The sequence below is a fragment of the Choloepus didactylus genome, chromosome 16, assembly GCF_015220235.1.
Source record: "Choloepus didactylus isolate mChoDid1 chromosome 16, mChoDid1.pri, whole genome shotgun sequence".
Taxonomy (NCBI): Eukaryota; Metazoa; Chordata; class Mammalia; order Pilosa; family Megalonychidae; genus Choloepus; species Choloepus didactylus.
In genome coordinates, this window is record NC_051322.1 from 73,001,504 (window position 1) to 73,014,657 (window position 13,154).

Sequence of the window (13,154 nt, forward strand, 5' to 3'; positions counted from 1 at the left end):
GTCCATGAACACAGAGTGTCCTTCCATTTATTTAAGTCTTGGATTTCTTTTAGCATTGTTTTGTACACAAGTCTTTTACATCCTTGATTAAATTTATTCCCAGATATTTGATTCGTTTAATTGCTGTTGTAATTGGATTTTTTTCCTTGATTCCCTCCTCAGATTGCTCATTACTAGTGTATCGAAACACTACCAATTTTTCTCTGTTGATCTTGTACTGTGCCATTTTGCTGAATTTATATAATAGTCCTGGTAGCTGTGTTGTAGATTGTTAGGGAGGATCACGTCATCTGCAAATAGTGAAAGTTTTACTTCTTCCTTTCCAATTTGGATGTCTTTTTTTTCTTTTCTTGCCTAACTGGTCTGGCTAGAACTTCTAGTACATTGTTGAATAACAGTGGTGGCAGTGGGCATCTTTGTATTGTTCCAGATTTTAGATGTAAAGCTTTCAATCTTTCACCATTGAGTATGATTTTAGCTGTGAAATTTTCCTATATGTCCTTTAATCATGTTGAGTAATTTTCCTTCTATTCCTATTTTTCTAAGTGGTTTTATCAAGAAGCGATGCTGGATTCTGTCAAATGCCTTTTCTGCATCGTTCAAGATGATCATGTGATTTTCCGTTTTGATTTGTTGATGTGGTATATTATGTTAATTGATTTTCTTATGTAGAACCACCCTTGAATATCTGGGATAAAAGCTACTGGGTATTGGTGTCTAATGCTTTAATATGCTTTGGATTTGATTTGCAAGTATTTTGTTGAGATTTTTTCTGTTTATATTCATAACAGAAATTCATGCATAATTTTCTTTTCTTGTAGTATCTCTATCTGACATTGGTATTAGGGTGATGTTGGTCTCAGAGAATGAGTTAGGTAATGTACCTTCCTCTTCAATTTTTTGGAAGAGTTTGAGCAGGAATGGTACTAATTCTTTCTAGAATGATTTGTAGAATTCCCCTGTGAAGCCATCTGGTCCTGGGCTTTTCTTTTTTGGGCAATTTTTGATGAGTGATTCAATCTCTTTACTTGTAATTGGTCTGTTGAAGTCTTCTATTTCTTCTAGAGTCAGTGTAGGTGGTTCATGTATTTCTAGGAATTTTTCCGTTTCATCGAGGTTGTCTAATTTGTTGGCATACAGTTGTTCATAGTATTATCTTATGATCTTTTTTCTCTGGTGTTTTAGTTTGCTAATGCTGCAGAATGCAAAACACCAGAGATGGGTAGGCTTTTATAAAACGGGGGTTTATTTCACTGCACAGTAACAGTCTTAAGGCCACAAAGCATCCAAGGTAACACCTCAGCAATTGGGTACCTACACTGTAGGATGGCCAATGGCGTCCGGAAAACCTCTGCTAGCTAGGAAGGCAGCTGGCATCTGCTCCAAAGCTCCGGCCTCAAAACGGCTTTCTCCCAGGACGTTCCTCTCTAGCAAGCTTGCTCCTCTTCAAAACATCACTCCCAGCTGCACTCTGTTCCCCACCCCCCAGTCGGCTCATTTATATAGCTCCACTGATCAAGGCCCACCCTGAATGGGCGGGGCCATGCCTCCATGGGAACATCTCATCAGAATCACTGCCCACAGCTGGGTGGGGCACATTCCAAGCAAATCCAACCATCACCAAAACGTCTGCCCCACAGGACTACAAAGATAATGGCATTTGGGGGACACAATACATTCAAACCGGCACATCTGGGGTCAGTGGTGATGTCCCCTCATTTCTTTTTTTTTTTTCTTTTTTGTAGGTGAGAACTTTAATGAATTGAATATCAGTAAAGTATTAAAAAATCAAAACCCTGTGCAACCTATAAGAAACTGCCATTTTATGTCAAGAGAAAATTTCTCAGGATGGCAAAAACACATGTCCTGTCCACGTGGCTGACATGTCCTATCCACCCTCATGGCGGGCACACTGAGACTTGGGGAACATGTTTATTTCTCAGAATAAAACCCCCTTTCTCTGAGAAAATACACAAGAGAGATGAAGGAAGAGGGTCTGTCCAGACGGAAGGAGGTGATGACTGGGGACACTGTTTGGAGAGCCTTTTTGGGGACCCTGTGCCCTGAAATTCCTCAGAATTTCAGGGGAATGACCAGCTGCTTCTTGTCGCAGTGCTTGTCGAAGCTCAGCTGCACTGCAGCCTCCATGGCCTGGATCTTGGCAGCACTGTCCCCATACGGGCACTTCATATCGGCCTGGTGCCTCTTGCCGGGCCTCTTGGAGGGGAATTCCCACTGCAGATGCCCACATTCTAGAAGGTCTAGACCCCATCCACATGACCTCCCTAATGTCCAGGCACCCATGAAAAAAGTCCTGGATCCATCCATGGAGGAGGAGATGGAGAGTGAGTCAGATGGGGAGACAGAATGCGACCTGAGCAACTGGGCGAGCAAGGCTTTATTTTTCACTGGGGAAGCGGAGGGGTTGTGAGTGTGAGAGGTGTTGCCTGCCACCAAGCAGCGGGTGTTGCAGTACAGGTTGTGGTTGGCTCTCACGTAGTCCTCCTCCAGGCGCTCCTGGTCCAGCTGCTGCTGCCACCATCGCTCTTCTCTGTGTCTCTTGGTCTCTGCAAAGTACTGGCGGAGCTCCTCAGTGATTTCCCTGTTGCTCAGGTCTTTGCTTCCATCTCTGACTGTGAAAGTCCAAGTAGGCACAGACACTTGCAGGAAGGCGCGTAGCTTGCATACCTCAGGCGCTGGGCGAGCAAGGCTTTATTTTTCACTGGGGAAGCGGAGGGGGTGTGAGTGCGAGAGGTGTTGCCTGAGCGAGCCCTCCTCATTTCTGATTTTATTTGTGTCTTCTGTTTTTTTGGTCAATTTGTCAATGTTATTAATCTTTTCAAAGAACTGACTTGGTTTTGTTGATTCTGTTGTTTTTTTTTTAATCTCAATTTCATTTATTTCTGTTCTAATCTTTTTTATTTTTTTTTTCCTTCTTGTTATTTTGGAATAGGTATGCCTTTAAGTCTCTGACCTTAGTTCTTTCTTCCTTTTTAATGTAAGTGTTTAGAGCTATAAATTCCCCCCTCGGCACTGCCTTCGCTGCCTCTCATAAGTTTTGATATGTTGTGTTCTCATTTTCATTCATCTCAAGATATTTACTGATTTTCCTTGCAATTTCTTCTTTGATCCACTGATTAGGTATGTTTTTTAACCTCCATATATAATCTCTGTCTGTTACTGATTTCCTGCTTCATTCCATTATGGACAGATGCAATGCTTTTCATAATTTCAATCGTTTTAAATTTTTTGAGACTTGTTTTGTGACCCAACATGTAGTCTATCCTGGAAAATGATCTGTGTGCACTTGAGAGGAATGTATATCCTGCTATTTGGGGTGCAGTATTCTGTATATGTCTGTTAGGTCTAGTTCTTTATCATATTATTCAAGTTCTGCGTTTCCTGATTGTTTTTTTCTGTCTGTTGATGAGATTATTGAATTGAAATCTCCAACTATTATTGTTAGAGTGTGTTTCTCCCTTCAGTTGGCTAATGTTTGCCTCATGTATTTTGGGGTACCATGATTAGATGCATAAATATTTGCGATTATGTCTCCTTGGTGGATTGTGCCTGTTATTAATACATTGTGTCCTCCTTTGTCTCTTATAACAGCATTTGATTTAAAGTCTATTTTGTCCGATACTAGTATAGCTACTATTCGCATGGAATATCTTTTGTCATCCTTTCATTTTCAACCTATTTGTGACTTTCAGTCTAAGGTGAGTCTCCTGTAAACAACGTATAGTTGGATCATGCTTGTTTTTTAATAAGAAATTTTATTTTGAGATAAATTCAAACTTACAGGAACAGTTGCAAAAACAGTACAAACTCATACATAGAACTCCATCGTACCCTGACCCCCCTCCACCGATACTGCAATCCACCATCTTTAACATCCTGTCACACCACCATTTCTTTCTTTCTTTCCCTCCCTCCCTCCCTCCCTATTATCCATCATCTATTGCTCTGTCTTCTGAACATATGAGAGCAAGCTGCACACATCCTTGAAAAAAACAATATAATTCACATATACATTTCCCATGAACAAGAACATTCTTTTATGCAATCCCGTTAAACGCAGCTAAGAAGTTCAAGAAATTCAACCTTGATACAAAGCTTACATTCTATATTTCCTTTTTTTTTTTTTTCCCCTTATGTCCCATCTGTGTCTCTTTGAGCCTCCTCTCCTCCATCCTCAGATCCCATCCCAAGATCATCCTTGGCATTTAATTGTCATCTATTTAGACTGTTTTTTTTTCAGTTGTGGAAACATATATACAGCCTAAATCTTTCCATTCCACCCCCTCCCTAGCATTCCATTAGTGGGATTAATCACATATAGAATGTTGCAATGCCATCACCTTACCACCATCCCTTTCTAGAAGTTTCCCTTCACCCCAAACAGAAACCCTATACTCATTTCTTAACTCCCATTGCCCCTTCCCCCACTTCTTGGAACCCCTACTCTACTTTTCATCTCTATGGTCATATTCTCTGATACCTTCTTTGTGTTTACCGTGGGGCTTAAATTCAACACCTTAAATCTATAACCATCTTGTTTTTCTTTGATACCAACTTAACTTCGATATGACACATGAACTATGTTCCTATACTCTCTCATTCCCCCACGTTTATGTAGTTCTGTCAAAAATTACATATTTTACATTGAGTCCAAAACCACTGATTTGTCATTACAGTTTATGTATTTTAGGTCCTGTAGGAAGTAAATAGTGGAGTTGCAAATCAAAAATACAGTAGTATTGGTATTTATATTTACCATGTGATTTTTAGTGATACCCTTTATTTCTTCATGTAGTTTCAGTCAGTTGTTTAGTGTCCCTTCCTTTCAGCCTGCTCAACTCCCTTTAGCATTTCTTATGGGACTGATCTACTGGTGGTGAAGTCCCTCAGCTTTTTTCTGTCGGTAGGGCTCCCTTTAGTATCTGAAGTAGGGCAGGTCTTTTATTAGCAAAATCTCTCAGCATTTGTTTGTCTGTGAAAAATTTAAGCTCTCCGTCAAATTTGAAGGAGCGTTTTGCTGGATAAAGTATTCTTGGTTGGAAATTTTTCTCTCTCAGAGTTTTAAATATGTCATGCCACTGCCTTCTTGCCTCCATGGTAGCCGTTGAGTAGTCGCTACTTAGTCTTATGTTGTTTCCTTTGTATGTGGTGAATTGCTTTTCTCTCGCTGCTTTCAGAACTTGCTCCTTGTCTTCAGTATTTGACAGTCTGTTCAGAATATGTCTTGGAGTGGGTTTATTTGGATTTATTCTATTTGGAGTTCACTGGGCATTTATGCTTTGTGTATTTATATTGTGTATAAGGTTTGGGAAGTTTTCCCCAGCAATTTCTTCGAATACTCTTTCTAGACCCTCTTCTCTTTCCCTTCTGGGACACCAATGAGTCTTAAATTTGGACTTTTTTTTTTATCTATCATATCCCTTAGATCCATTTCGATTTTTTCAGTTTTTCTCCCCATTCTTGCTTTTGTTCTTTCATTTTCTGTACTGTTGTCCTTGAGGAGGCTGAGTTGTTCAACTTCCTCTAATCTTGTATTATGAGTATCCAGAGTCTTTTTAATTTGGCCAGCAGTTTCTTTTATTTCCATAAGATCTTCTATTTTTTTTAATTTACTCTTACAGTTTCTTCTTTATGCTCTTCTAGGGCCTTCTTTATGTCCTTTATATCCTGTGCCATGCTCTTCTTCATGTACTTTATATCCTGAGCCATGCTCTTGTTGCCTGTCTGTAATTGTTTGATTAATTGTGCCAAGTACTGTGTGTCTTCTGATCTTTTGATTTGGGTGTTTTGGTTTGGGTTCTCCATATCGTCTGGTTTTATCATATGCTTTAAGATTTTCTGTTGTTTCTGGCCTCTTGGCATTTGCTTTACTTGATCTCTAATTTGACAGAACAGCAGCTTGGCGGCGTACACTTTCTCTAACTAATCAGCAGATGACGTCCGTGAGTCACCTGTTCCCCTCAAGTCAGTTCTCCCCAACTTTGTCTTTGTGGTGTGTGGGGGTCTGATTCTTGTGGGGTCCAATTGGTGCACCAAGCTTGGGTGTGTTGCTGGTGCTGTCCGCCCTGAATGTGGGGCGTGTGTCTGTGTGGTTAGGCAGGCAGGGCAGCTTTAATAATCAAATCTCCCAGGTGTTCCCGGAGATTTAAGGCTGTTGCAGGAGCCTAAGCCTTCATTTCAGTCTTCCCACCGATTGTCTCTGCTGCTGACCCACAAGTCCTTGTTATTCTCATAGAGTTCCTGGGATTTCCGAGTGGTTCCCCCTTTCCCAGCTGTGCTCTTCCAGGATCTCTGCTGAGGGAGGGTCGCGCCACGTCACTAGTGCGCGCCGGCCCGCCAGGGAAGCCCTGGGTCGCTGGGCTGTGCAGGGGAGCTCCCAGCCTGCTTCAAAGATGGTTGAATGGGACGCATTAACTTCCCCCTTTTCGCACAGTTCCGCCCTCCCAGCTCCGGGACAATCAGCCATGGATGTATTAAAGGCCACTGTCAACTGCCGGTATTGTGGCTTGTGTGTAGTGCTGTGGGAAAGATTCCCCATCACACTGGGTTTCTTAGCGCAGCTCTGGGCTATGGGTCTAGCCCCGGGCAGGAGTGTCCCCCACCCGCTGGGGAGACGGCTGCAAGGGATGCAGTTTTTTTTTCTCCTTTTGTCTCCCCTCTGCTCCTCTGGTCTCGAGACAGTCAGCAGTGGGTGTGGGAAGGGGTATTTATCCTCCACTCCAGACACCAAGGCGTTAGCCCAGCCCACTCCCGCCGTGCTTCACTGTATGGCTCTCCCTGTCGTATCTGCAGCCGCTCCTGGGCTTTTTTTTTTTTTTTTTAAATAACTAGTCTGTCTCCAAATGCCAGCCCACCATTTACCCACACTGTAGCGCGGCCACGGGACTTTCAGCTGGCTCACTCGTTTCAGAATGCAAGCTCCTGGTTTCACCAAATACACGTTCCCTGTGGATTTAGCAAACCTTGTCCGGCTGGTGCATCGCTGGCAGTGGTGTTCTGGGTCACTTTCTGGTTTTTATCTAGTATTTTTCACAGAGGTGTTTTTTTGCCCTGTCTCACCTAGCCGCTATCTTAGGTTCTCCTGGATCATGCTTTTTTATCCATTCTGCCGATCTTTGTCTTTTGATTGGGGAATTTAATTTGTTAACATTCAATGCTATTACTTTAAAGGCAATTCTTACTTTGGCCCTTTTTTCCTTTGACTTTAAATGTCACGTCTTTTCTCGTCTCTCTTTTCCTTTATTGCAACCTCTTTTTCTGTACCTCTTTTTTGATCTTTTGTGACGTATCTGACTGATCGGTTTCTCAGTTTTATTTCTGTATTTTAAAACAATGCTTTGTGGTTACCCTGAGGTTTATATCACACAACCTGCAACTGTAACCTACTAATTTGAGAAGATACCTACCTTGCTTCAATAGCATACATGTTCTCTGCTCCCATGTCCCTCTGTTTCCCCTCTTTATGTTATTTTGTCCCACTTTACCACTTTTTATTTTGCATGTCCATTATCAGGAAACAAGCCGTTTCTTTTCTCATTATATTCTTGCTCTGTAGGAGTTCAAGTGTAGAGTTATGTATTGAGGGTGCGGTACTGTTGTGTTTTGCATTTACCCTTTTAGTTACCCTTAGTGGTAATCTTTGTTTCTTCACACTACTCCAAGCCACTCTCTCCTGTCTTTTCCTTTTAGTCTGCTGGACTCCTTTTAATAATTGTTTTAGGGCAGGTCTCTTGTTGACAAACTGTTCAGTTTCTGTTTATTTGTGAACACTTTATCCTCTCCCTCATTTTTGAAGGACAGTTTTTCCAGATAAAGAATTCTTGGCTGGCAGTTTTTCTCTTTCAGTGCCTTAAAATATCTGTCATACACTGCCTTCTTGCCTCATGGACCTTGGTCTTATTTCAGATCCCTTGTATGTAATGAATCACTTTTCTCTTGCAGCTTTTAGAATTCTTTCTCTTTGGCATTTGACTTTTTGAATAATACATGTTTCAGGGTAAGTCCATTTGGATTTATTCTCTTTGGAGTGTGTTGCCTTCCTGGACGTGTATATTTATGTCTTTTATAAAAGAGTTGGGAAATTTTCAGCCATTGTGTTCTAAAATATTCTTTCTGCCCCCTTTCCCTTCTCTTCTCCTTCTGGGATACCCATGACACGTAGGTTTGTATACTTTGTGCTGTCACTCAAATCTCTGAGACACTGCTCAATTTTTTCTATTCATTTGTTCCTACTGTATGATTTTGATTGTCCTGGCTAATAGTTTGCTGATTCTTTCTCCTGCCTATTCATATCTGCTGTTGTATACCTCTGGTGTATCTTTATTCTCTTCTATTGTGCCTTTCATCCCCATAATGTCTGTTATGTTTCTTTTTATACTTTAAATTCTTCTTATACTCACAAACTGTCTTAATATCTTTTATCTCTTTATGCATATTTTCCTTAATCTCCTTCAATGGATTTAGGAGATTTGTTTGAACTTCTTTGATTAGTTGTTCCAAATTCTTTGTTTCCTCTGAAGTTTTAATTTGTCACTTGTCTGAGCCATGACTTGAGGTTTCTTACTGTGAATTTCAATTTTTTTCTGATGTCTAGGCTTCTGATTATCTTTATGAATTTACTCTGAAGGTCAGTTTCTCCCTCTTGCCTAGGGTTTTATTGTAAGTTGGCTGTGTGTTAAGGCTCTTCTTTGATGCATGGTCCAACTTATTTTAGACCTTTAGACTTGCCTGTGTTTAACTGACCAGATTTTCTCAGTTCTTCCTTATTTGATTCTAGCCCTGGAATGCGGTACAATTTTTAAGATTGCAAATTTTGTGTAATTGTTTCACCTCCTGGAGAAAATTTCCTTTACTGTTTCTTCTGTGGGAATCTTGACCTATTCTGTTAGTTTTTTTGTAGAGTTTACTCCCCAGCTCCTATGATTTGTTTAAATTCTCTCCCTCTCTTAGTGCCCTGTTTCTTTTCAGTCCTAGGACCCTCCTGTCTTACAGAAGTTTAGGTTAGTCTCTGCCTCTCCCTGCCAGCTTGGAGAGCAATCCTTGTGTGCTTGAGGAGAGTGTATCCTGCTGTTTGGGGTGCAGTGTTCTGTAAACGACTGTTAGAGCTCGTTCATTTAGAGTATTTTTCAAGTTTCCATTTCCTTATTGATTTTCTGTCTAGATGTTCTGTCTGTTGATGAGAGCGATATATTGAAGTCTCCATCATTATTGTGGAAGTGTCTATTCATTTTTTTCATGTATTTTGGGGCACTCATGTGTTTTCAGGCACTGTGGTTAGATACATAAATATTTATGATTGTTATTTCTTGGTGGATTGACCTTTTACTAATATATATAGTATCTTTTGTCTCTTGTAAGTTTTTGACTTATGTCTATTTTTTTGCTGATATTTGTAGCTACCCTAGCTCTATTTTGGTCAGTGTTTACATGGAGTATTTTTTTTCTGTCCTTTCATTGCTGACTTATTTGTCTTTGGGTGTAAACAGCATGTAATTTGTCTTGCTGTTTAAAATCCAATCTGCCAATCTTTGTCTTTTGATTGGCCAGTTTAATCCATTTGCATTCAGTGTAATTACAGATAAGACAGGACTTACTTCGCCATGTTGTCCTTTGTTTCTTATAAGTCTTATACCTTTTTTGTCCTTGTTTTCCTTTTGCAGACTTCTTTTGTGTATGGTTCATCATTTGTGATATAACTGATCTTTTGCTCATTTCCGTTTCCTTATATATTTTGAATACTTTCTTTGTGCTTACCCTGGGATTTGTGTTAAAACAACCTACATCTATAATTACTGGTTTGAAGAGATTCCAGCTTACCTTAAATAGCACACACAGTCTCTGCTTCTGTACCCTGCTGCTTCTCTTATATATGTTGTTTCTGCACACATTGTCTCTGTATATTTTGCTTGTCCCTAACCTGGAAATATGACTGTTTCTTATTCAGTTGTGTCCTAAACTTCAATGGAAATAAATAGACATACATACCAAGGATACCATACTTTCAGGGTTTGCATTCACCCATGTGATTACCTATACTGGGGAGCTGTACTCCCTCCACGTTGCTCCAAGCTAGTGTCGCCCATCCTGTCCTTGAAGCCTGAAGAACTCCCTTTGGCGTTTCTTGAAGAGTAGGTCTGTTGGTGATGAATTCTCAGTTTTTGTTTATCCATGAGGGTCTTAAACTCTTCCACATTTTTGAAGGACAGTTTTGCTGGATCAACAATTTTTGACTGGTGTTTTTTTCTTTCAGTGCCTTAACTATGTTGTACCACTGCGTTTTCTCCCCCTTAGTTTCCGAGGAGAAATCGGTACTTAGTCTTATTGAGGATCCCTTGTATTTTCTCTTGCTGCTTTCAGAATTCTCTCTGTCTTTGGCATTTGGCATTTTGTATGTGTATGTGTCTTGGAGTAGGTCTATTAGGGTTTATCCTGTTGGGAGTTCATTGCACTTCTTGGACTTGCATATTCATGTCTTTTGTAAGATTTGGGAAATTTTTGGCCATTATTTTCTCAAATATTCTTTCTGCCCTGTTTGCTTTCTCCTCTCCTTCTGAGACTGCCATAATGGGTGTGTTGGTGCACTTCATGTTGTCCCACAGGCCTCTTAGGCTCTGCTCACTTTTTTTCATTCTTTTCTCTATCTGTTCTTCTAACTGTGATTTTGATTGTCCTGTCTTCTGGTTCTCTGATTCTTTCTTCCGTCTGTTCAGATATGCTGTTGAATGCCTCTGTAGTGTATTTTTAATTTCAATTATTGTGTTTTTTACCCCCAAAAGTTCTATTATGTTACTTTTTAAACTTTCTAGTTATTTTTGTTTACATACTGTCTTCTTTATGTCCTTTAGTTCTATATCCAAATTAGTTTATTTCTATCCATATTTTCCTTTAGCTCTTTGATTTGATTTAGGTGATTTGACTGAATGCGTTTGAGTAGCTGTTCTTTTGTCTGAAGTTTTAATTTGTTTCCTTGACTGAGCCATCCCTTCCTGTTTCTTTGTATGGCTTGTGATTTTTTGTTGATGTCTGTGCATTTGATGTTCTAAGTCAGTTTCTCCCCCTTGTCTAGGGTTTTAGTGTAGATTGGCTGTGTGTTAAGGCTCTTCTTCAGTGTTTGGACTAGATGATTCCAATCCTTTAGAGCAGCCTGTATATAATAGTCTAGATTTTCTCAGGTCTTAACTGCACCTGCCTTTGCCATAGGCATGTGCAGTGACTGTTAAGATTACCCTGTTTTGTGCGACTTTTCTTTCCAGGGGAGGATTTACTTTCCTCTCTTCCTCCTCCAGGAGTCCTGGGCTGTTCTCTTTGTTTTAATAAACATTTTCCTCCCTGACAGCTACGATTTGCTCAACTCCTCTTCTTTGCTCTGGATGGCCTTTTCAATGCACCTTTCGGCCCTGCATTTGCCCTGCCTTACAGTAGTTGTTTCCCCTTTTCATGACATTTTCTGCCTCTGGTAACATTTACATTAGGGGATCCCAGCCCATGGAGCCAGATGGGCTTAGTGTTAAAAAATACCCAGTTTTTTCCTTTGGGTGCACCAGCAAGCATGGACTAGGCTGGGAAAATGCATAGTTCGCCAGTGGTTTTGCTGCAGGTAACGATGACTTCTTGGGGGCCGCTTTTTATAGGCTTGTGCGTGCTGACTATAGGGCCCTGCCTTGGAACCATACGGCCTCGGGTCCTGGTGCCCGAAGGGCTCTAAGTCACTGTTGTTCCTAGAACTCCAGCTTTTCTCACCTGATGCAGTCAACTTTATCAGGCTGGATTTTTATTAGTGAAATGTTAGAAGAACTTGACTCAAGGAAGGCCACAATTTTAAATAGAGAGTATTTTCTAAAGGTTAAAAAATTCTAGAATTTAACTTTTTAATTAACAATTAAATTGGGTAGATTTCTCTGATTGAAGCCAAAAACGCCTGTATTCTATGTCATCACATAAAACCTGTATGAAATATGAGCAAACTGTAAGGTTTTGTAAAGGGAAAGAAGAGTCCTAGGATATTGAGTATCTGTCTCCTTTTTTTTTTTTCATTCCGCAGACACATAGTGGTTCTGTGTGGCGTGTGACGTGGGCCCATCCTGAGTTTGGACAGGTTTTAGCTTCCTGCTCCTTTGACCGAACAGCAGCTGTTTGGGAAGAAATAGTAGGAGAATCGAACGACAAACTGCGAGGACAGAGTCACTGGGTAAGACATTTACTAGCGTTTGGGTGGTGGGGCAGGTGCCGCAGCCACGACCTATCCATCCTCGCAGGAACATCTTGGGTACTTGGTAGTATGCTACCACCACTGCTGTTTTTACCATTTCCAGTTTTTTCCTTCATATTTTTCTCCTACGTGCCTGCTTAATTTTTGTCTTGGGCCTAAAGTGGTCCTCTATGGCACCTATTGTTTAATATGTCTCATGGTGACTCCAGAACATCTGCTTTGTTTCTGAGTACCCCTAAGATCCTTTAAAATTTGTTTTTTTTTTCCCATTTTGTAGTTCATTTTGCTTTCCTATAAAATATATTTTCCTTTAACTGCATCTAGTTTTTAGTTCTCACCCTACCCTGATTGGATGCTTGTATTTGGGCCGGTAATAGAATCTGCTAACTGCATCTAGTTTTTAGTTCTTGCTCTGCCCTGATTGGATGCTTGCATTTGGGCTGGTAATATAATCTACATGCTGCTTAGGTTCCTCATCGATAAAGTGAGAAAATCGCACTAGATTGTCTTTAGGACCCTCTCCAGGATTTTCATTTTAAAGTTTTGTGATCTGCAGTCTCCTTTGTGCCTCTTTGTTTTTTTGGAATGAATAGTTAACGCCCATGGTGTAAAAGTCAGAAGGCATGAAGGGCTGTGTGCAGTGAGAACTTTCTCCTCTTGCTGCTGTCTGGTTCTCTCCTGGAAGCAAACACTGTTACCATTTTTTTGCATATCTTTCCTGATACAGTCTATGCTGCTGCCCCGTAGGCACCACTCACACGCACACGCACACTTGCATGCTGTTCCTGCTGTGCAAGTCTTTTTTTTGTGAGGGGGTGGGCTTGTCTGATTGCCTTTTCTCTCTGACTTCCCTAAAGCAAACAACTGTTTATGGGGAGAAGGGAAGGGAAGGCTTACAACTGCAGGGATATTTCTGACAGTCCGT

At 40.7% G+C, this 13,154-nt stretch overlaps 1 protein-coding gene across 2 annotated transcripts in view; it reads left to right on the top strand.

Annotated features, from left to right (window-relative positions):
- SEH1L (SEH1 like nucleoporin) overlaps positions 1 to 13,154 on the top strand; it is a 42,129-nt gene that overhangs the window by 7,228 nt on the left and 21,747 nt on the right. For both annotated transcript variants that reach the window (XM_037805600.1, XM_037805601.1), the window contains exon 3: positions 12,062 to 12,208. In XM_037805600.1, coding sequence (XP_037661528.1) covers positions 12,062 to 12,208 — 147 coding nt within the window. The remainder of the gene's footprint in view (positions 1 to 12,061; positions 12,209 to 13,154) is intronic.